Genomic DNA, 23,765 nt, shown 5'->3' with positions numbered 1-23,765 from the left:
CAGTAAGTGGACAAACATATGTTAATTGGTAAAGCCAACCAGGGCCTTGGCAAGTTAGGGTCTGGGTTTGATGCCTGGGGATCTCCATATATGGGCATAAGGGGGTACCCTAACAGGGCATCATCTGGGAATGCCCATACTGTATATGGACATTTTATTTATTTTATCCTTTATTAATATATATCCATATACATATATATGGAGATATGAAGGTAGGGTGTAAATCAGAGTAATCTTCATATATGGGCATAATATATTATGGACTTAATATTAACATTTTCGGGGGGAATGCCCATATATGGACATATATGGTCTCATGTGGTCTATGATGTCATACATCTAAGTATGATGTCAGTCATCTCCATATTTGGGAAAAGTTTCATTTTTAACTAGAAATACTGTTCCTTCGAAACAGTGTGGGCTCGCTTCCAACCCAACAAATAGGATACTTTAAGGTACTGTAAGGTACAGTACCTTACAGTATTGTACTGTACCTTACTATACTGTACTGCACCTTACTGTACTGTACTGTACTGTACTGTACTGTAACTTACTGTACTTTACTGTACTCTACTGTACTGTACTTTACTGTACTCTACTGTAACTTACTGTACTTTACTGTACTCTACTGTACCTTACTGTACTGTACTTTACTGTACTCTACTGTACCTTACTGTACTGTACTGTACCTTACTGTACTATACTATACTGTACTCTACTGTACCGTACTGTACCTTACTGTACTGTACTCTACTGTACCTTACTATACTGTACTTTACTGTACTCTACTGTACTTTACTGTACTCCACTGTACCTTACTGTACTTTATTCTACTTTACTGTACTTTATTGTACTTTACTGTACTCTACTGTACTTTACTGTACTCTACTGTACCTTACTGTATTGTTTTGTACTTTACTGTACCTTACTGTACTTTACTGTACTTTACTGTAACTTACTGTACTTTACTGTTCTCTACTGTACTGTACCTTACTGTACTTTACTGTACTCTACTGTACCTTACTGTACTGTACTTTACTGTACTCTACTGTACCTTACTGTACTGTACCTTACTGTACTATACTATACTATACTGTACTCTACTGTACCGTACTGTACCTTACTGTACTGTACTCTACTGTACCTTACTATACTGTACTTTACTGTACTCTACTGTACTGTACTTTACTGTACTCTACTGTACTTTACTGTACTCCACTGTACCTTACTGTACTTTATTGTACTTTACTGTACTTTATTGTACTTTACTGTACCTTACTGTACTTTACTGTACTCTACTGAACCTTACTGTACTTTTACTGTACTCTACTGAACCTTACTGTACATATTCTATGTGTTCTAGAGGTGTATATTGAGTGCATATACTGTAGGTTAACAATCCCAGATCACATCTGTCCTCCACTATGTCTATAACCAAGGTGTTCTTCTATGTGGCCACTCCAGACTGAGGAGTGGAGCATGACTTTTATTGTGTTTGTGGATCTGATTTGAAAATGCATTGGTTGTGATATCTCCCTGAAAACCACGGCTGATTGTCCCTGCGGGTTCTAGGATATATACTGTAAATCCCATTGCCCGGGATCCTAAAACCTTATTCTTTTTAAGTAAAATTTCTAAAACACTACAAAACATGTCTCAAAGACAAATACAAGCAAACGTCTCCACACTAACAGTTGTGTGTGTGTGTGTGTGTGTGTGTGTGTGTGTGTGTGTGTGTGTGTGTGTGCGTGCGTGCGTGCGTGCGTGCGTGCGTGCGTGCATGCGTGCGTGTGCACATTGTAGATCAACTTCATAGCAGTGGTCCATCTATGTTTTTTATTAATAATAAAATCTGCAAAGTAACAAGTAACTGAGGCTGTCAAATGCTGTATTTATAGTAGAGTATATGTAACAAAAATGGAAAGTAGAGTAAAAGTACCTCAAAATTGTACTGTAGGTACAAGTACTTGTATATACTTGAGTAAATGTACTTGGTTACTTTGCAGCACCACAGAACAGCCAATGACAGACAGGCCTTTAATCACAGCTGTCTCAATCAGTAGAGTGGAGAGGGACATGTATAGATATTTGTAGTTTTAACTCAGAATATATACATCACAAAGCTTAGATATTTGGATCAAATCAGAGAGCAGACCTGTGTGAACGCAATGATATAGATAGCATATCTGAAGTGTGAACACTGCAGCCACAGCGCCTTAACATAAACATGGGTCTATTATCCTTCTCTCCACTCTGTCCCCACTCACTAAACCCATTGGAAATGCATTGGGTGCTTAAAGTTAAACATTTTTATTTTTTTATATTTATACTACAAAACATTTCAAAACCAAAAATACACGCACACGTGTCCTCAGTAAGCTGAACACATAAAAATTTGAATGGTGTTGAAAGGTGTAAGCGTTTAAGAGATGAATCGCGCCAAAGTTTTGAGGAGATACTGACTAGTATAGAAATAAATAATGAAGATAACATACGTGTGCTCGCCTTCCAGGCGAGCCCACAATTAAAGTCAGTGGGGAAATTAATTCACTAATAAATTGCCTATAAATAGGCAACCACACTTGCAATTTCACAGAATTGCAACTTTCTAGTTTGTGTTGTGTCAGACCAGAGCTCTATATAAGGTGTAGCAGACAATTAAAGAGTAGCTAGTCTGAGAGATCGAGAGACAGAGGCAGAGATATAGACAGAGACACGAAGCAAGACGGGCCCGGGGTTGTGTGGACTTTTTATTAATCGAGTTAAGAGAACCAATATTATTGATCAATCACGATGTTCACCAAATTTGAAAGGAAGTCGCCTCGGGTAAAAGGATTGAGTTTTCACCCCAAAAGGCCTTGGATTCTTGCAAGTTTGCACAATGGTGACATCCAGCTGTGGGACTATCAGATGGGGACATTGATTGACAAGTTTGAAAACGAGCATGATGGTCCCGTCAGGGGAATTGATTTTCACAAGCAGCAGCCTCTCTTTGTGTCTGGAGGAGATGACTATAAAATTAAGGTTTGGAACTACAACCTGAAACGTTGCCTCTTCACTCTACTGGGACACCAAGACTATATCAGAACCACCTTTTTTCACCACGAGTGCCCATGGATTCTGAGTGCCTCAGATGACTGGACCATTCGTATCTGGAATTGGCAGTCCAGAACCCAGGTCTGCCTGCTGAACGGTCATAGCCACTATGTGATGTGTGCCCAGTTTCATCCCTCTGAGGACCTGGTGGTATCTGCCAGTCTGGACCAGACCGTGCGAGTGTGGGATATCTCCAGTCTTAAGAAGCTGTCTCCCAGTGCAGTGGAGTATGAGGTGCGTGGCAACTCTGGCACTGATTTATTTGTACCCTCTGGTCCGGTCGTCAAGTATATTCTTGAGGGTCATGACCGTGGGGTCAACTGGGCAGCCTTCCATCCCAGCCTGCCTCTCATTGTATCCGGAGCCGATGACCGGCAGGTCAAAATCTGGAGGATGAATGGGTCCAAGGCATGGGAGATGGAAACGTTCCGTGGTCACTACAACAATGTGTCCTCTGTACTCTTCTACCCACGCCAGGAGCTCCTCCTGTCTGTCTCTGAAGACAAGAGCATTAGAGTGTGGGACATAGCCAAGAGGGCGGCTATCCAGACATTCCGCAAAGACGACCACTATGGCCGCTTCTGGGTCGTTGTGGCCCACCCCAACCTCAACCTGTTTGCTGTTGCTCATGACAATGGTATGCTGGTGTTTAAGCTGGAGCGGGAGCGGCCAGCCTATACAGTCTACGATAACATGCTGTATTATGTCAAGGATCACTTCCTCCACCGACTCAACTTCAACAGCAGCAAGGATACTGCTATCATGCAGCTACCCAGTGGGTCAAAGTTACCCATCTTTAACATGTCTTACAACCCTGCTGAGAACGCTATACTGCTCTGCACCAGGACGAACAAACTGGAGGGCAGTATCTACGACCTGTACTCCATTCCCAAAGAGAGTGACTCTCAGAAACCCAACACCCCTCCGGGGCAGAGGTCCTCTGGTCTAACAGCTATCTGGGTCACCGGGAACAGATTTGCTGTCCTGGACCACTCGCACTTGATGATTAAGAACCTGAAAAACAAGTTAGTGAATACGGTTCCAGTACCAGGCTGTGAAGAGATTTTCTACGCCGGCATGGGCTCTCTGTTATTACTGCGAGACGTAGATGGTATCAAGCTGTTTGATGTGCAACAGAAACGCTTGCTGGCCACTGTCAAGATTGCCAACGTCAAGTATGTGGTGTGGAGTGCAGACAGCAGTCACGTGGCCCTTCTTGCTAAACACACCATCATGATTTGTAACCGTAAACTGGAGTGTCTATGTAACATCCATGAGAAAATCCGGGTGAAAAGTGGAGCTTGGGATGAAAGTGGAGTCTTCATCTACACCACCTCCAACCACATCAAATACGCACTCACCTCTGGTGACCATGGCATCATCAAGACTCTTGACTTGACCATCTATGTGACCCGTGTAAGGGGGAACAGTGTGTACTGCCTTGATCGGGAGTGTCGTCCATGCGTCCTGACAATTGATCCCACAGAGTACAACTTCAAACTAGCCCTGGTCAACCGCAAATACGAGGAGGTGCTCCACATGGTACGTAACGCCAAGCTGGTGGGCCAGTCCATCATAGCCTATCTGCAGAAGAAGGGCTACCCTGAGGTGGCGCTTCACTTTGTCAAGGATGAGAAGACTCGCTTCAGCCTCGCTCTGGAGTGTGGCAACATTGAGGTGGCACTGGAGGCAGCCAAGAGCCTGAGTGAGTGCGGCTACTGGGAGCGTCTGGGTGAGGCGGCCCTACTCCAGGGACACTACCAGGTGGTAGAAATGTGCTACAAGAAGACCAAGAACTACAACAAGCTCACCTTCCTCTACCTCATCACCGGCAACCTGGCCAAGATTCGCAAAATGATGAAGGAAGGCAGCATGAAGAAGGACATGAGTGGTCACTACCAGGCAGCTCTGTATCTGGGAGATGTCAGGGAGAGAGTCTGCATCCTCAAGGACTGTGGACAGAAGTCTCTGGCCTACCTGACTGCAGCCACTCATGGAATGGATGAAGAGGCTGAGGCCCTAAAAGATACCTTTGACCTAGAGAAGGAGACAATGCCAGATGTGGATCCTAACGCTCAGCTGTTGCAGCCCCCTCCTCCCATCTACCCTATGAACACCAACTGGCCTCTTCTTAATGTCTCCAAGGGCTTCTTTGGGGGAGACATCACAGTCAAGGGCAAGGCAGGACAAATGACAGCTGACCTGAACATAGATGTTCCTGGAGAAGGCTGGGGAGATGATGCTGAACTTGAAGATGAAGATTACTACATAGATGCCAAGGATGGAAATGAAGAGGGAGTGGTGGAGGAGGAGGGAGAAGGCTGGGTGGTGGAGGATCTGGACCTTCCTCCAGAGCTGGAAATGCCAGCTAGTGCCAGAGGCGGGGTTGAGGATGGCTTTGTGTCACCCACCAACAAGGGCATGAGCCCTTCCCAGATGTGGTGCAATAACTCCCAGCTACCAGTGGACCATATCTTGGCCGGCTCCTTTGAGACCGCCATGAGATTGCTCCATGACCAAGTAGGAGTGGTGAGATTTGATCCCTATAAGACCATCTTCATGCAGACATTGTCCCGAGGTCATACCTACTACATGGGCTTGCCCTCCCTGCCCTGTCTGCAAGGTCATCCGCAAAGAAACTGGAATAAGTGTGGACCCACGCAGGGCCTGCCTGCCGTGGGTCTGCATCTCTCTGACCTCATTGATCGCCTGCAGCAATGCTACCAGATGACCACCACGGCGCGTTTCAGCGAAGCCGTGGAGCGTTTCAGAGCCATTCTGCTCTCTGTGCCTCTACTGGTGCTGGACAACAAACAAGAGATTGCAGAGGCAAAGCAGCTGATCACCATCTGTAGAGAGTACATAGTGGGCCTGACCATGGAGACAGAGAGGAGGAAGCTGACCAAAGATCAGCGTGACCAGAACAGACTGCATGAGATGGCAGCATACATCACCCACTGCGGTCTCCAGCCAGTGCATATGATCATAGTGCTGCGCACTGCTCTCGCCCTCTTCTATAATCTCGGAAACTTCAAGACTGCTGCCGGCTTTGCCCGACGCCTGCTTGAGCTCGGGCCTAAACCAGAAGTTGCATTGAAGGCACGCAAGCTTTTGGCCGTCTGCGAGCAAAAAGATATGGATACCCACCAGCTGAACTATGACCCCCACAATCCATTTGACCTGTGTGCTGCCTCATTTGTCCCCCTGTACCGTGGTTCTCCAGTAGAGCGGTGCCCTCTGTCAGGAGCCTGCTACTGCCCTAGATACAAAGGTCAGGTCTGCAAGGTTACACAGGTGACAGAGATTGGTAAAGATGCGATTGGCCTGCGTGTGAGCCCCCTTCAGTTCAGTAAGAGGTGATGAAAAAGAAAATCTAACCTCAGTTCGAAGTGGAGGGGTGAATTTGAGCAGCTATACCGTGTGTGTGTGTGTGTGTGTGTGTGTGTGTGTGTGTGTGTGTGTGTGTGTGTGTGTGTGTGTGTGTGTGTGTGTGTGCGTGTGTGTGTGTGTGTGTGCGTGTGTGTGTGTGTGTGTGTGTCTAGGCTGCGCAACAGTGGTCCTCTCAATCTGTTCCTGTTTTTATAGTTTTAGAATCCGGCCACTCACCGTTGTACTAATGAAACATAACTCCGGCCACGCACCGTTCTACTAATGAAACATAACTCCAGCCACGCACCGTTCTACTAATGAAACATAACTCTGGCCACGCACCGTTGTACTAATGAAACATAGACAGCCACTTGGTCAAAGTTCATCCTAACAGGGACAGACAGACAGACAGACAGACAGACAGACAGACAGACAAAACGAAACATTGGGAGGCGGCTCCACCGCTCCAAAAACACATCCAGTCTTTTCTATAGAGTCAGACAATCTAATGGAAGATGAATTGTTTTATCTTGATTCTAAGGATTTGTATGCATTGTCTGGCTGCCAGCTCTAGTGTTCCTGGGAATCTTTTCTTGTGTCTGACACATAGGTCTGACACGGTACCGATCACTTCTTTTTTGTATCAATATTTGTATTGTCAGAGCTCTGGAACACTGCCGCAGAGTTGCCATTTAAGTGTTATTACACAAGGCGCTCGTTGACGTGGTCAATCGTGTGTCCGTGTAAGGGAGGGAGTGACAATATTTAAGTAATATATTATTAATTAAAAAATCACACCCAGTGAAAGTGAGCGATACCTTTTACGTGTTAATTGTAGCTGCTTCTTAGCCACCCAAAACTAGTCCACATTTTTTGAGCTACAGATCTTATTCAAACTTGAACTTGTTCAGCTTCTGTGCTTGTATTTTTCTCATTTTTATAGTTTCCCAGTGAATTCTTATGGGAAATGAATTCTGTCTTACCGCTATTACTGCTTGTAATATAAATAGTAACAATACCACAAAGTTTTGCATGAGTTCAATGGACCTTTTCCTGTAACTTTCTTTGTAAACCCAAAGCTCCAAAAGTCCATTGAGTTCAATGTACTTTTTCTGTAACTTTTTCTGTAACCTTTTCTGTAACCCCAAAAGTCCATCCAGTTCAATGGAGGAGTGGTGCGAGCTTGAGGATTGGTTAAGCTTGCCCCCATATAGTTATAGTTATATTGCCATGTCCATATATGGGCATGTAGGCTACTGTTGCGCTTATTGGAGAGACAAAGCCTTTTCTTTTGTGATGAAAGCTGGGCTAGAACTATAGCCTAATTTGTTGCCTACAGCATGGGCACACTTTTCATGTCCCAAGAATCCATGGGCACACCCAACATTAAACGGGGGTGTAAATATCGTCACTGTCGGGAAGAAACCTTGTATCTCCAAGTTTCAAATTTGTACGTTTCTTCGCAAAGTAAAGCCCTGCTTCATCATACAAGGCTGTCGCACACATGTATTCAAAACGGTAACCGGTCTTCTCGCCAAAAATCCAACTCGCCAAATTGGCCACACTCATTGGGCAGGCTTGTCAATGCTCCTGGATTTGCCAGGATGATTGGCAATTACATCTACTATGTTAAATCTTTTCTGGGGGAGGACCCCCAGATGAGAAGTCATTATTAAGGATGTCTTACTTTGCTTCAGTCATCAAATCTGTACACCTACATTTGTAAAGGAGTAGTTCACCCCCAAAATGACTTTTTTCTATTGATTGGTCACACCATGGAGAGTAGAGTTCAATAATATTTTTTGGTTTTTGTCGCATTCCACAAAAATGTGATAACAATAAATTTACCCCCATTCATTCCGGATGGTGACCCGTTTCGAAACGGGTCACCATCCGGAATCAATGGGGGTAAATTTACTCAAATCAAATTTTTGTCTTAGGAATGTGACTAAAACCAAAAAATGTTATTGAACTCTACTCTCCATGGCGTGACTAATCAATAGGAAAAAAAAGTCATTTTGGGGGTGAACTACTCCTTTAAGGCTGAAATTGTACCCATGCTAGTAAAGCAAGCCTGATAAAAGTATCAAACATGCACAAAATTCAACAGAACACAGGAAAATATATCTGTTAAGAAGTTTTGGGGGAAGGACCACCAGACCCCTGTTGGGGAGTTCCGTGCACCCCCTAAAAAATAAATCCTGGACTGACAGTCCAATGTTGACAACCCTGCTCATTGGCGAGGTGTCCTAGCAAGTTGATTTGGCGAGTTGGAAATTTGGCGAGTGGACCTGTATTCAGTGAAAACAGCAGATCGTCTGTTTTCACTAGTTTAAATCATTTTTAAAATGATAAATACAATACTGGCTTTTAAGCAGTTTCAAGGGGCACACTTGACCCTTCTCAGGGGCACACCAAAGGTCCCCAAGCACAGTGGTTGAGAAACACTGGCCTACAGCAACCACACTAATAATTAAATCTAAATATTCCTTGCCACTGCTCAGGAAACTGATTGTGCAATGTGCCATTGGGTAAAAGTTGTACTACACTGCTAAATCCACCAGATGGCTCTATTGAATCCCTAGTCTAGTAGTCTACCTTTGAAGCAGTGTTGTTAACATAGAACTGTGTTAAAAACACCGACTTGCTTCAAAACAGAACTGTAACTCATTATGCATATTACATTGAATGTAAATGTATAGTTCATTGTACTACACCTATTATGACTGTCAGACTTTGGCTAATGGCCTAATAGGAGTATTATCATTATTATTATTATTATTACCCTTATTATTAATTAACACACACACACACACACACACACACACACACACACACACACACACACACACACACACACACACACACACACACACACACACACACACACACACACACACACACACACACACACACACACACACACACTACTAACCCAAGTAATTATTTAACTGAAAGAACAGACTTAAGACTCGAGGTCTTCATTCTGTGACCAACACTCGAGTTATATCTACACTAGTTCTGCCTACAATATAACTAGACAAGTTCTGAAACCTTTCAGTTCAGGACCCAAAAGTGCAAAGTGAAAGACGTTTGTTGTGAGCTTGTAGATCGGCTATTTTCACAATTTCTTAAACATTTGTTTTATAATTGATATATGGACTTTCTTAGACCTTTCTTTTGTTTTCTTTTGTTTATTAGTGAAATGACTATTCATGAAAATCTTATGGCTTTTTGGGGAATGTTTTTTGAAAATGTTTTGAAATAACAATAATTATAACGGACCCACAAATGGGTCTCAACCCAGTGTTTGGGAACCAGTGATAACCCGAGTCCAAATAGTTGCCCACAGGTAATTATTTTTCATAGATGCAACCGTATTGTGCGTCAAGCGTACGTCATAGGCTACTATAGACCTAATGGCCATCCGTAGAACAGCGGTGATGTTGAAAAGGCATTGCTACTACCATCATGTCAGTCCAACCTAACGGATGCCTTTGGCTTTAGTTTGGACTGGGGAATAAAGTAGGCTAGCCTAAAAAATATATATTAGGCTCATTGGCAAGTAATGCCTAGGTAATAGGTAGCCTATACGAAGAAATGAAAAACAATGCATTGAAGTTTGCTGGCTATTATAGGCTATATTTGTTGAACAATTGCAGGAGAAAACAGAAAAAGAAAGAAAAATGTTTTAGCATAATTTAATAGCGAATTTACATTAATTAAAATAATAACGACATTAAACATGCTAAGTGAGTGATGTCAGCATCTCTTCATAAACCAAATTCCAGCGATAATGGGCCATGGCTGATGCTATAATGTGTTAGATAGTAGATAGGCTATGTGCGGATTGTGCGCTCATCCATCCATCCTCAGCGAGAATCGATAGACGAATGCAGGTACCCTGCCTCCTCGCACAGTGCGCGCGCGCACGCACACACACACACACACACACACACACACACACACACACGCCACGCGCGCACACGCACTACACACGCAACCCTCGCAACAACCACCACGCATTCTTAAACCTAATGTATGCTCCCCTCGCACGACCATGGTAATAGCAGACCTCCAAGCTCCTACAGAGCTATGATGCGACGCGCTGAGAGCTTGTAGGTCTGCTATTCTCGGCCTGCGCGACACCACGTCGCGTTGACGAAGTGTGAATCGGGCTTTTTACTCCACTGAGTGAGCAGTGTGTGTGTATCTGTGTATGTATGTGTGGGTGCGCACGCGCGCGCGTGTGTCTTATTTTGCTCTCCCATCACTACACGCTGGCTGCACACATGCACGACCGGCCACACAGGGGCCCATATAAGCAGCACATAGGCAATTGATCAGTAAATATATGGGAACAGCTCGCTTTATTTTTGTTTTTTTCCAGGGCAGAGGATTATTCTAGAGGACTGGGCCAGCCAGGGAGACATCAGCCAGGAGGGACCACTTGACGCCCTGCCTCCACACGGCATCGATATGCAGTAGCGTGGTACCAATTCTGCGGAGACTCGATCGGAAGGCCATTCCATGGCATCTTGATATTTAAAAAACCGTGGGCTCTGCGCATTCGTGACCATCGTGTATTTTTGTGTGTGTGGTTGCGTACGCGCGTGTGTGCTTTTTTCCCCTATTTGTTTCGTGTGTGTGTGTGTGTGTGTGTGCGTGTGTGTGGAGTCCAAATGATTAACTTGGCAAGATAGGACCGAAAGGTTCCGAGTGAGGGAATCTTTACAATAATTCAATTTGACGGGGGGGTGGTGGGGGGGGAGAGGACCAGAAATCTGCTGTGGCGTGAGGGGATCGTGGTGGAATAGCCTTGGATCACTGCGATGGACTCCAGCGCGGGGGATCATCACGGAACGGCTCGCCTTGGTTTGGTTTTGGTGGTGCTGATGGTGATGGGGCTGTGGACGGGGCTCAGCGACGCTTGTCCTGCATCCTGTGCTTGCAGCATCTCCAGGATCGCATGTATTGATTCTGTACCTGGAATCGAGGAGTTCCCTAGTCTCACGTTGGATCACTTGGATGACATGGAAAACATCACCGAGATGTAAGCATGTGCCGAAAGCTTGTGGACTTATACTATAGCCTATATTACATAATTATTTACAGTGTCAACAATGTGTAGCAATAATAATGATGATGATGATAACAACAACATGATGATTTGAGCCAAAGCCACCTATGCTGTCTTAACACATACAGCTATGGTGTCTGTCAAATCACAAACGTGGCTTGTTGGCCATGGAAAATTCATAGCCTATTGGTTTGTTCATTGTCTGGTGACAGATAGTGTGAGTGTGTGTGTGTGTGTGTGTGTGTGTGTGTGTGTGTGTGTGTGTGTGTGTGTGTGTGTGTGTGTGTGTGTGTGACTGTGTGTGACTGTGTGTGACTGTGTGTGTGTGTGTGTGTGTGTGTGTGTGTGTGTGTGTGTGTGTGTGTGTGTGTGTGTGTGTGTTGTCTAAAAGTATAGGTGCACACTAGGCTGTCTGCATGGATGAACCAATGCTCCTTTTACAAACCATGCATGTCCAGTGCAGTGATGATGTAAAATGATTTCTGCATGTATGTGATTGTGATTCCAGCGAATCCAGCGTGCACGATGTAGCCTACTGTCTAGGATGTTTTTAAGCAACAGAATAGATGCCATAAACCTGCTGGAACTCAGAGAATGTGCACGTCAAACATATAAGCAGCAACATCACAATTAGAGTAACATAGTCTGTATATTTGTAGCATTATATGAGTTAGGCATATATGAAGGAACATAGAAGGACACAGACTTGTCACGCATCATGCTCACAATGTAAACATGTGTATTGTCGTCAGTCTTTTGAGATCGGTTTTCTACAGTGAATGGACCTCTATGTATAGGGTCCATTTCGTCATATTTGTTTCAGAGATACAAATTAAACACTGAGGATTTTACTATAGTTCGAATCAGAATCATCCATATTGTCACATCACAGGTTTACAGATGCAAAGGGGGTGACATTCTGTTTTTCGAGTGTGCTCCATCATTTCATGAGAAGAGGGAAGATAGACGTATGGGCAGGGGCTTAAGGGGTAGGAAAGTGGGACTGAGTTACTAGTGCCCAAGGTGGTGGAGGGGCCTTAATTATTTTATACTTTAGCTATTGAAAAATAGCAGATATACAAGCTCTCGCGCTGCGAGCCTGTAGATCTGCTATTTTTGAAAAGTCGTGAAAATGTGTGCAAATCTTTGCATTTTTTAAGCGAACATTTCTAACTCAAATTTAGCTTCTGGGGGGTCCCTGGAACTAAATATTTTGAGATGCGGGTCCGTGGCCAAATACATACCATTTTGGGGGTCCTTCACATGAAAAGGTTTGAGCTCCACTGACATCGAAACATAGGTTTTTCAAAAAACCTTAGAAGGATTTGAAATATTCAAAGATTTTCATGATTTTTCAAAAATAGCAGATCTACAAGCTCGCAGCGCGGCACTCGGTGCCGCGCTGTGAGCTTGTATATCTGCTATTTTTCAATAAAGCACAGGGGCCCCACAGTGAATCCTTATACCCGGGGCCCAGAATTTGGTGGGACACCCCTGCGTATGGGTAGAGCAGGAGAGGTAAGAAGAAGGGGAAAAAAAAAAAGATCACAGGTCAAATAATCAAGATATAGTTACATCAGGCACGTGCACACATAGACATCAAAGGGGGCTTGAGCCCCAGCCCACCTGTCTGTAAAAAGTGCCCCCTCCAGACCATGAATGCAGTTTTCGCTATGGTGAAAGAAATGGCAAAATGCCCTCTTTCCATGCCATACCTGAAGGCAGCATTCAAGAGAATTGCCTTGTCCAAACTCTCCTGAACTTGAAAGCAGCATCTGAAGTTGAAAGAATTGCCCTCTCTTTGTAGAAATCCATGCTGTTACGTCCACATCTCCAGTATTGGCTTGATTATGCTTAGTTCAGTGTGGTATCAAGCACCGAAAATAGCCGACCTCCAAGCTCAAAGCGCGTCGCGCTGCGATGCCTTGTTGTGAGCATGGAGGTCTGCTATTTTTGATATTATCACCATAAGGTCCTTTTAGACATTCTGCCTCTCTAACATTCTCTGCACGTCCCTGTGAAGATATAGGCTACATAATATCATTGCTGTCAGGTGGGAACGTCATATGTCCAAAGCTGTTACATTTCAGAATTGAAATTCTATAACGGGCAAAAGCTCTGCTATTTTTGCTGCTTTTGTGTGACAAAAAAAAAAGTTAAGCTATGGAGATAAGAGGTTTCTGCCAGACAGTTAACGGCATACAGATCTTGTGTACTTTACTTTACTTTTAGCAGGCATGTACAGTACATGAGGTTTAGAACCTGCTACAAACAATATGATATTAATATCTTGTTACAAAGTATATGCAGCATGTCATTAGAGAAGGCCAATACATTATAATTCATATAAATTGTGCACTGTCTGCGAACTGGATATATGTATCCATTGCTTGGAAGCATCCAGTGTCTAAAGCAAGAAATAAGATTCCTTGTGTCATTTCCTTGTAAACACACACGCACGGATGCACGCACACACACAGGCACAGTACAATACAATACTATGGGGGGGGGCCCGGGGGGGCATGTCCTTGCATGAACCCCACTGCCAAGTTTAGTGTCACTCAATAGTTAGCCCTTCATATACAGTATCACACAATACAACTTCTTTAAAGAAATAACACATCATTATCGTCACAGACAGGCTGAAGGCGTGGCCAAGTCTGTGATTTCGTTTTCGCCACGGTCTGTTCGTGCGTACGTCCATCCGTCCTTCTGTGAGCAGCTAATATCCGCGTGAAACTTTGCACGCGCACTCCCTGGAGGCCAAGGAAGAACCTCTGCCACAGATTGTTCACACTGACCTGTAGTAGCACCACTAGGAGGCTGATATTTTTATATTACTCCTACAGATTTTGTCCAAACATCACGCCAATCTGTACACATTATATTATCTCTAATACCGGTAGACATGTGATCAACACTGAGATTCTTCATATTCCATTCTGCTTGACTAAGATTCCAAAGCTTGCAGGAGTGGCCTGTTTTTAACAAAATGCCTCAATATGCCTCAAATCATGAACCCAATCATAAATTCAATTGCCGTGAAACTTTGCACACACAATCGCACATATACACGATTAGGCCAAGAAACAAATGTTATCCTACATTTTTAAAATCGGCCTCATGGTGGCGCTATAACAGGCAGGCAGAGTTCTGTGAGCAGCTAATCTCCGGCACCATCGCACCGATCGCCGTGAAACACATTCTCCTTGTAGGCCAAGTGAAAACAAATTTCTCACATCGGCCTGTTATAGCGCCACCAGATCTTTGTTAAACCGATTTTTTGACAATTCTCCTACAGATTTTGTCCAAAGATCATGAACATTATTACACATCATCTCTATGGTCATGTCATTAAGACGTATCTTATAGATTTCTCATATTCCATAGCGACTGAGTTTGAGCTAAGTTTGCAGGAGTGGCCCGTTTTGAACAAAATGCCTCAAAACATGAACGGCGTCCGATTGCGGTGAAACAATGCTGTGACACAATAGGGGTGGACAGAGAGCAAAAATAGTAGATCTACAAGCTCACAACGCATTGTGATGCAATGCGTTGTGAGCTTATAGATCGGCTATTTTCACCGGACACCATCATACGACGAAGTATAAAACAGGTCTTGAGTGGTTAACTACTGTAGATCATGTTGTGTTACTCTGTCTGCATTAGCTTGACAACCAGATGTCTTGGAGACCTAAAGTCTATGAAGAAACATGAGAACGCAGACGGTGCTGAATTGAATTGCATGCTCATTCGATCCTCCGTGTGCTCTATGGTTCTCATTCGTTTGCCTGAAAAATGAAGATGCATGCAGGGGCGTCACAAAGGGGGGGGGGGGGGGAGTGGGACTGAGTTACTAGGGCCCAAGGTGGAAGGGCCTGGAATTATTTTTTACTTTAGCTATTGAAAAACAGCAGATATACAAGCTCACATCGCAGCACAGAGTGCCACGCTGCGAGCTTGTAGATCTGCTATTTTTGAAAAGTCGTGAAAATGTTTGTAAAATCTTTGAATATATGTATTTTTTAAGCGAACATTTGTTACTCAAATTTTGCTTCTGGGGGGTCCCTGGAACTAAATATTTTAAGATGGGGGTCCATGGCCAAATACATTTCATTTTGGGGGTCCTTCACATGAAAGAGTTTGAGCACCACTGACAGAAACATAGGTTTATTTAAAAAAAAAAAAAGATAAAAAAAAAATAGCAGATCTACAAGCTTGCAGCGCGGCACTCTGTGCCGCGCTGTGAGCTTGTATATCTGCTATTTTTCAATAGTTAAAGTACCCAGTGCCCAGAATTTGGTGCTACACCACTGGATGCATGTTTAAAAAATGTTGAAAGATGTACATTTTGTATGCAGTATATGCTGTATGCCTAGGTTACTGTATTCATTCGAAGTACAATGTAATTTAAAAAAAAAACATATTTGAAACATATTTGATCTGTTCAGAACATCTACAATGTTGCTAAATTGTTTGTTAAAATGTTAAGACTGTATGTACTGTAGCATGATTTCTGCAGAACATGATGATGATGATGTTGATGATGAGTATTATTATATCTTTAACAGATACATTGCCAATCAGAATAGACTATTTGACATAAAGGACACCAGCTTGAAGTACTACATTAATCTCAGGAACCTGTAAGTATCATTTATTTGCTGTTATTCATAGAATTGTGGATTTTTGCCAACATGGAAATAGGGATGTGACGATAAGCGATATTATCGTTTATCGTGATAAATAACACTCCACGATAATCGTATTGTGGAGATTAAATTTAGCGTGAAATCGTCCTCCGTCATGCACTGGGATCAATTCACTTTTTATTTGCCGAGCTGCATATCCCGTACCTCTCTATTGGTAAAACAATATATATACGTACTTGATAGAGTCTTTTTTCACTCTCTACCAAATCTCTTAAAAAAATAGGCGATCTAAAAGCTCACAAGGCGACACGTTGTGACCTTGTAGATCTGCTTTTTTGGGGGCAAATGTTCCGCCCCAGGATAATGGATGTTGAGGGTATTTTGATTATCGCGATAATATCGTAAATCGCGATTTCTTTGGTCACAACAACATTTTCATATCGTCCCATCCTTACAACATGGAAATTCCAAATAATTATCAACAATCTGATAAGCTGTCTCCACACCCAACAGCACGGTGACAAAGACGAGATTAACGTCAATATCCTCAGATGCCTTTTTCAACAACACAAGACTTCAATATATGTAAGGGGAAATGTATTCACAATCATTTCCATTAATATGTATATTGTATATATGTATCTTTTGAAAAATGTTCACACGATTCATTTTGATTATAATTAGCCTACTGGCTGTCATTTCACAGCCCAAGGAATCATTTCATTATTATAAAGACTATTACAATATTTGATTATAATAAAATGTTTTTTTGGTTTCAACTTTCAGAAATCTCAGAGACAATTACCTATCGACGCTGTCCTGGAGAACATTTCAAAACCTAAACACAACTTACTCGTAAGTTTCATATTTGATCAGAAGCTGTCACTGCATAGACCAGTGGTCACTCAGTGGTGTAAAGTAGCTAAGTAAATGTACTTAAGTACTGTATGGTGGTATGGTAAGGTATTTGTACTTTTACTTGAGTAGAGTATATTTAGGGTGCCCACACACCAAAATACCTAGAGTGGAATCCGCCAATGCATTTCAATGAGAATGGAGCGTTTTTTTTTGCAGAAATCCTCTACTGGCAAAAAACACTCTATTCTCATTGAAATGCATTGGCGGAACGCGGATTCCACTCTCATAGGTATTTTGGTCTGAGGGCACCCTTATGGGGGAAAAACAGACACAAGGATTCTACCCGACAGTGATCATATGCAAGGATAGTGTGTACCGATGTTTCTGGTTGACATTGGCACATTTCACTCAGGTATTTTTCATCTCACTCATGTCGCCTTGTCTGCTGACCTCACTCAGCAACGAAATAAAAATAAAATAAACAAAAATAAAACAATTCACAGGAGGCAAGCAGTGATCACCCCATGATGTGCACTGCAATGTAATTTCAAATGCACTACAGGCATTTTTTTAGAGTAAAAAAATAAAAAATAAAAAGAAGACACGTGTGACATGCATGATCCAGGAAATGTGCCAATCTCAACCCAGAACAACGGTATGTGTGTGTAATATACTATGTGTAATGAACATTTACTGTAATGATTGTGTGTGTGCGTGCGTGCGTGCGTTCTAGGCTACTCCTGTCCGGTAATCCCCTGAAATGTGTGTGTGAAAACCTGTGGATCAAACTGAGACCACAGGATGAAGGTGAGAGTCAGGAGCTGAAATGCACAGATGCTAACGGAGCAAAGAAGACCTTCATTGACCTATCTCCACCAGACTGTGGTAAGATCAATCTCAACCTTAAACCTGCTCATGTGACAAATCAGTTAACACTTACACAGTAGGCCCTGTTTTCTACTGGAGATGGAGACAGAGACACAAAGAGATGGCAAGTGTGGCAGTCTGGCAGAGACAGGGAGAGGGAGAGAGCAGGGGCGTCACAAGGGGTAGGAAAGTGGGACTGAGTTACTAGGGCCCCACACTAGGCTAACGCGGACCAGTTCGTGTAGGCAGATGGGCGGGCGCGGCGAGTCTCACCACAAGTCTCCGACCAATAGCATGTGTTCTCCTCCCCCCTCCGCTGCTCTGCTCAGCGCAGAGAACGCTGCTGCGTCATGACGTCAACACATTCGGTGTGACGTTCTCTGCACTCTGATTGGTTAGGGAAATTCTACACTTCCTCCAACAGTGATCATAACGCGATCGCCCAGGCTTCATTTTCTTCCGATCGCCAAATGAAGCATGGGTTTCCGAGGCTACTAGGGCCCAAGGTGTTGGATTATTTTAAACTTTAGCTATTGAAAAATAGCAGATATACAAGCTCACAGCGCGGCACCCAGTGCCGAGTGAAGCGCTGCGAGCTTGTTGATCTGCTATTTTTGAAAAGTCGTGAAAATGTGTGCAAATCTTTGAATATATGTATTCTTTAAGCGAACATTTGTAACTCAAATTTTGCTTCTGGGGGGTCCCTGGAACTAAATATTTTGAGATGGGGGTCTGTGGCCAAATACATACCATTTTGGGGGTCCTGCACATGAAAAGGTTTGAGCTCCACTGACATAGAAACATAGGTTTTTCAAAAAGAAAAAAAAAAAAACCTTAGAAGGATTTGAAATATTCAAAGATTTTCATGATTTTTCAAAAATAGCAGATCTACAAGCTTGCAGCGCGGCACTCGGTGCCGCGCTGTGAGCTTGTATATCTGCTATTTTTCAATAGTTAAAGCACAGGGGCCCAACAGTGAATCCTTGTACCCATGGGGCCCAGAATTTGGTGCGACACCCCTGGGAGAGAGAGAGAGAGAGAGAGAGAGAGAGAGAGAGATGGTTGAATCAGAGGACAAATCCAGGAACAGTTGGCATCCCACACGTGTTGGATATTATTTGTTGTGTGTTGCAGAGGTTCCCTGGGTAGAGGTGGACACCGACAACATCACCATGAGAGCGGGCAGTACTGCCCAAGCAGAGTGCCATGCCTCAGGCTCACCTCCGCCAGAGATCCGCTGGAGTTTTGAACCACTCTCCACCCCCTTTGAGGTAATGGCTTCTTGTCCCAGTCTTTGCTATAGGCCTACTGCAGGATTCCCCAATTAGTTTTCCCCAAGGGCCCGAATTATGTCTCGGTTCCCACTACTCCAGCGACAGTTTTCGACGTTGTCGGGTGAAAATCTTGTATGTCCAAAACCGTTCGTTTTGAATGTATAATTTTAAAAATGATTTAAACTAGTGAAAACAGCAGATCTACAAGCACACAACGCCTCGCATCGCAAGGCGTTGTGTGCTTGTAGATCTGCTGTTTTCACTACTTTTGTGCGACGGCCTTGTATGACTGTATACTATTATAGGCTGATGTTGAAAGGGGTGGGGTATTATTTATTTTGTAAAAAAAAAAGAAAAAAAAATTCAATGCTAATCATTCCATAGAGGGTATCAGTATGCGTGTGACATCATTGTACCCAGAAGTTATATGTGTTAAGGCCTACTGCAGTGTTTCTCAACCACTGTGCCGCAGACCTTTGGCATGCTCTTTGAGATGCTTGGTGTTCCCTTTGAAAATTGACAGTGAAAAAAGGCCATTTCTACATCAAAGGTAATCAACAAACCATACAAAAACTGGTAACACATTGGCCAAATTGTAAAAAATAATATACTGTAAGAAAGAGGCAAACCTTTTGAAAATAGCCAAACACAACGTAAATCTAGGTGTGCCCTGGGATCCTAAAGTGTGCCCTGGCTTAAAAAAGGTTGGGAAACACTGGTTACTGAGTGGCAAAACAACAGATTCAGCAGTAGTCAGCAGGAGTCGTGAGGAGTCAGTAGGAGTGAGGAGGAGTCCTTCCAAACTCCACTTGCTTCATGCTGCTTTATGTTTTGCCTCTCAGTCTGTCCATGGTGCTGGTCCTGTGTGGCATATGATGCACACCCTCTATTGCAGGGGTTCCCAAACCCCTTAAATATTTTGTTTCATCCGAGGCACCCCTACATAATATTCATAATTTTCACTCCCATCGACTTATATTCATAGCATATTTTAGCGATTATGTTTCGCGAGGAAAACGAGATAATAGCCATTTTGGTTAGAACTGACTGAAAATAACTTTGTACTTCAAGTTTAAAATGATAGCAAATATATTTTTAAATGTCCAAATACATTTCTAATAATATCAAATTATCTCGCGGCACCCCAGGACCGCGCTGCAAGCTTGTAGATCTGCTATTTTTTTTAAACATAGGTTTTTCAAAAAACCTTAGAAGGATTCAAAAGACACTTATAGACTCGGGTCAAAATTCTAATTTTCGCGATTTTTCAAAAATAGCAGATCTACAAGCTCACAGCGCGGCTGTGAGCTTGTATATCTGCTATTTTTCAATAGTTAAATCATAAAATAATGATACACCATAATGTGTACCCGTTCTAAATGGGCTGATAATGTAAATATCATATTTACAGATGGATCCCCAGGACCAGAAGAGCACCCTCGTCCTTAGAGGCCTGTCTCCAGATGACAACGGCAGAGTCATCTACTGCATCGCTGAGAACGTGGTTGGTCAGACCGAGGCCACCGTGGAACTCAATATCCTCTGTAAGGACACTTGCTTTGGTTGTTATTGAGAGTTGTTATAGAACAGAAACGTTATATGGAATATTACCTCTCTCTGCCTATACTTTTATTCTAGGCTGACACTGTTCTTAATCCACATGAAAACGATTTATACTTTATCTATTCAAAAACAATAGATCCATGAGCTAAACAACACACAACGTGTTGTGAGCTTGTATAGCTCAGCTGTTTTCGTTTTCCTTTTGGGAAAAGTGTGACATTTTGGGGTAAGATTCCTTCACCTACAGTTGAGCTTGAAATTATTCAAGGCCCTCTGACAAATTTGTTCATTAGTGTAACCACTGTTCCTTTGACTTAGAACTTGTCAACTATGTTCAAAACTGTACTTTTTGGAACATTCAGTGTCTTTGCAATTGTTTTATATCCTTTTCCTTTTTTTACAAAGCAATAATCTCTTCTCTGAACCTTTCTGACCATTCCTTATATTAAACTTAGCCATGTTTCTAACTGCTCTAATCGCAGTCAACAAGTCAACACACTTCTAGTCAGGCCAGATTGCACATCTGATGCAACTATTTAAGCCCTTGATTAGTCAATTGCAGTTGATGTTTTCAGGTATAATTAAGAGTTGAATAATTGAAAGTGAAAAGTGGCATTTAGCATTGAATCTGGAACAAAAAACACAACGAATGTTACTTTTTAAGCTATTTACATTGTTCTTGTATGATTTATTTATTTCATTCAGTGTTGTTTTTGACAGCAAATTTGGATTTAGTTTTAGTCATAGTCTTTTGAATAAAATGTAATTTAGTTTTAGTAAAAATTTAGTCACCTGAAAAGTTTTTGTTTTAGTTTAGTTTTAGTTGACTGAATATCAGAAGATTTTAGGCGACTAAATCTACAGTTGATTTAGTTGGTAATTTTGGCAGGCCTTGATGGCATTGTAATGACTGATTTTACACTTATTTGCGTGCTGAAAATAGACAATCTACAAGCTCACAACGTGTCGCAGCACGACGCGTTGAGAGTTGTAGATCTGCTATTTTCAGCATGCAACACCGGAGAGCAACTAAACATAAAATGACTCTCTTCTCCACCAGTCCCTCCCCAACATTAATTTTAGTCTAGTTTTTATTTTGTTGACGAAATTGTCAATATATTTAGTCTTAGTCTTAGTCATCACAGCTTAGTTTTTACAAACATTTTTCGTCATAGTTTTAGTCGACGAAATCAACACTGATTTCATTGATTTCATTTCACTGATGTTATTTTGTGAATTTAGCCAATAAACCAGATTTGTAGAGTGGGGGGTTTAATATATTTGAGCACAACCGTATATCAGTGACATGTCCAAAATTGGGAATGTGTTTCATTAGGGCCTATAGAGGCGCCTCGCGATGTGAGGCGTTGTGTGCTTGTACATCGGTTTAAAATGATACAAAACGAACGGTTTGGGACATACAAGGTTTCCACAAGACGACAAATTGTCACTTTATTGTTGCTCCTGTTTCTCTGCAAATCTCATCGACTCCAACGCACGTTTCCTGTCACCGTGACTCTTCCTCTCGTGAAGCTCCTCCTGGCGCCTCGCTAGGCTCTTCCTCCCGCTCGTTTAGTGTCGCCATTTCTCTCCCCCCCCCCCCTCCCCCATCCCCCCATCCCCATGTCAGCGCTCACATTGTCCGTGATCAGTCCTTCTCCCATCAAGGGCTGTCACGATTATGACATTTTACGTGACGTTTACTCAAATAATTGTGATAAACCTTATACTTAAAAAAGAATAATGATAGTGGAAATATTTCCACTATTTTTGGAAAATATATGAACATTTTTCAACATGTATTGTACACTATTATGACAATAGAGGGTATGCACGCGCATAAAGTGAATGGAAATCGAGTGGCAAATCGAGTGGCAAAGTGAGTTTAACGTTGTTTAATGTCGTTTCATGCCGTTTAATGCCATTTAATGCAATCAGATAGGACTTTTCTGTTTGGATGTATGGGCTGTCAAGGCCAGAAAGTAGTTTTTTGCTACTCAGTAGGCGTTCCCGCATAACTTCCGGGTATGTTGATGATGTCACTCGCACCCTCTATAATGACAAAATAATTGTGATTAAGTCAAATAATTGCGATTAGACGATTATGTCATAATTGTGACAGGCCTATACTCCCACCCTATAAGGGGGCTGTGTACACCAATTCACCAAAGCTGTGGTTTCTGCTGTTCTGAATGGTGTCCAATGTGTGAGTAGTGAGTACTACACTCAGCGATGAGGCTCTGAGTGTCTAGTACATTTGGTTCTTTCCGTACACCCTCCAGGGTTACATTTTACAGAGTAGACCGGGGTGTCGGAGATTTAAAAGAAATCCCCTTGTGTTTTCATTTGGGTTTAGAAAGAAAAAATGCTTTGGTGGACACACAGCCCAAATAAAGGCATGTCCTCTGCCAATCTGGCCATGTATTTCTCTCTCTCTCCCTCTCCCTCTCCCTCTCCCTCCCTCCCTCTCCCTCTCCCTCTCCCTCTCTCTCTCTCTCTCCCCCCCCCCCCCCCACCCCTCTCTTCCTGGTGTCTGTTTCCCCGGTATCCTGTTATTATCACTCTTCCTCTCCTCTCCTCTCCTCTCCTGCTGTGTGTGTGCATGTGCGTGCGTGCGTGTGTGTGTGTGTGTCTGTGTGTCAGTCGCACCCAGGATCCAGGAACTGATGCAGCCAGAGAGACAGCACCACTGGTGCATCCCCTTCACGGTCACCGGCAACCCCCAGCCCCAGCTGCTGTGGTTCCACAACAACGGGATGCTCCACGATAGTGTAAGACTTGGAGTTTACTTGGGGACAGGAGCGTCACAAGGGGGGGAAAAGTGGGACTGAGTTACTAGGGCCCAAGGTGGAGGGGCCTTAATTATTTTAAACTTTAGCTATTGAAAAATAGCAGATATAGAAGCTCACAGCGTGGCACAGAGTGCCGCGCTGACATTTGGTGTTGGGACTCCCTTTTTTCCAACGGGACATGATTTTTTTACCAACGTGGACCTGCGCGACCAAA

General features: G+C 43.0%; 2 protein-coding genes across 2 annotated transcripts in view; both read left to right on the top strand.

Moving 5' to 3' along the window:
- Positions 1-2,793: 2,793 nt before the first annotated feature.
- Positions 2,794-6,456, top strand: LOC308299794 (coatomer subunit alpha-like; the record flags this gene model as incomplete). Its single annotated transcript, XM_080743580.1, has 1 exon — positions 2,794-6,456. One exon carries the CDS (start codon positions 2,794-2,796, stop codon positions 6,454-6,456), a length of 3,663 nt encoding a protein of 1,220 aa, XP_080599706.1.
- A 4,841-nt stretch (positions 6,457-11,297) lies between these two features.
- The window catches only part of LOC308299793 (BDNF/NT-3 growth factors receptor-like), a gene marked incomplete at both ends in the record, with an annotated part of 37,461 nt that continues 24,993 nt past the window's right edge, over positions 11,298-23,765 (top strand). Inside the window, 8 exons of the mRNA XM_080743579.1 lie at positions 11,298-11,518; positions 16,117-16,191; positions 16,711-16,782; positions 16,984-17,052; positions 17,789-17,940; positions 19,057-19,193; positions 20,608-20,740; positions 23,403-23,530. Of these exons, the coding sequence (XP_080599705.1) occupies positions 11,298-11,518; positions 16,117-16,191; positions 16,711-16,782; positions 16,984-17,052; positions 17,789-17,940; positions 19,057-19,193; positions 20,608-20,740; positions 23,403-23,530 (987 nt within the window). The remainder of the gene's footprint in view (positions 11,519-16,116; positions 16,192-16,710; positions 16,783-16,983; positions 17,053-17,788; positions 17,941-19,056; positions 19,194-20,607; positions 20,741-23,402; positions 23,531-23,765) is intronic.

The sequence above is a fragment of the Nannobrachium achirus genome (genome assembly GCF_963921795.1).
Source record: "Nannobrachium achirus genome assembly, chromosome: 15".
NCBI lineage: Eukaryota > Metazoa > Chordata > Actinopteri > Myctophiformes > Myctophidae > Nannobrachium > Nannobrachium achirus.
Note: the sequence above shows the minus strand (reverse complement) of the source record. Positions and strands in the feature narration are given on the sequence as shown.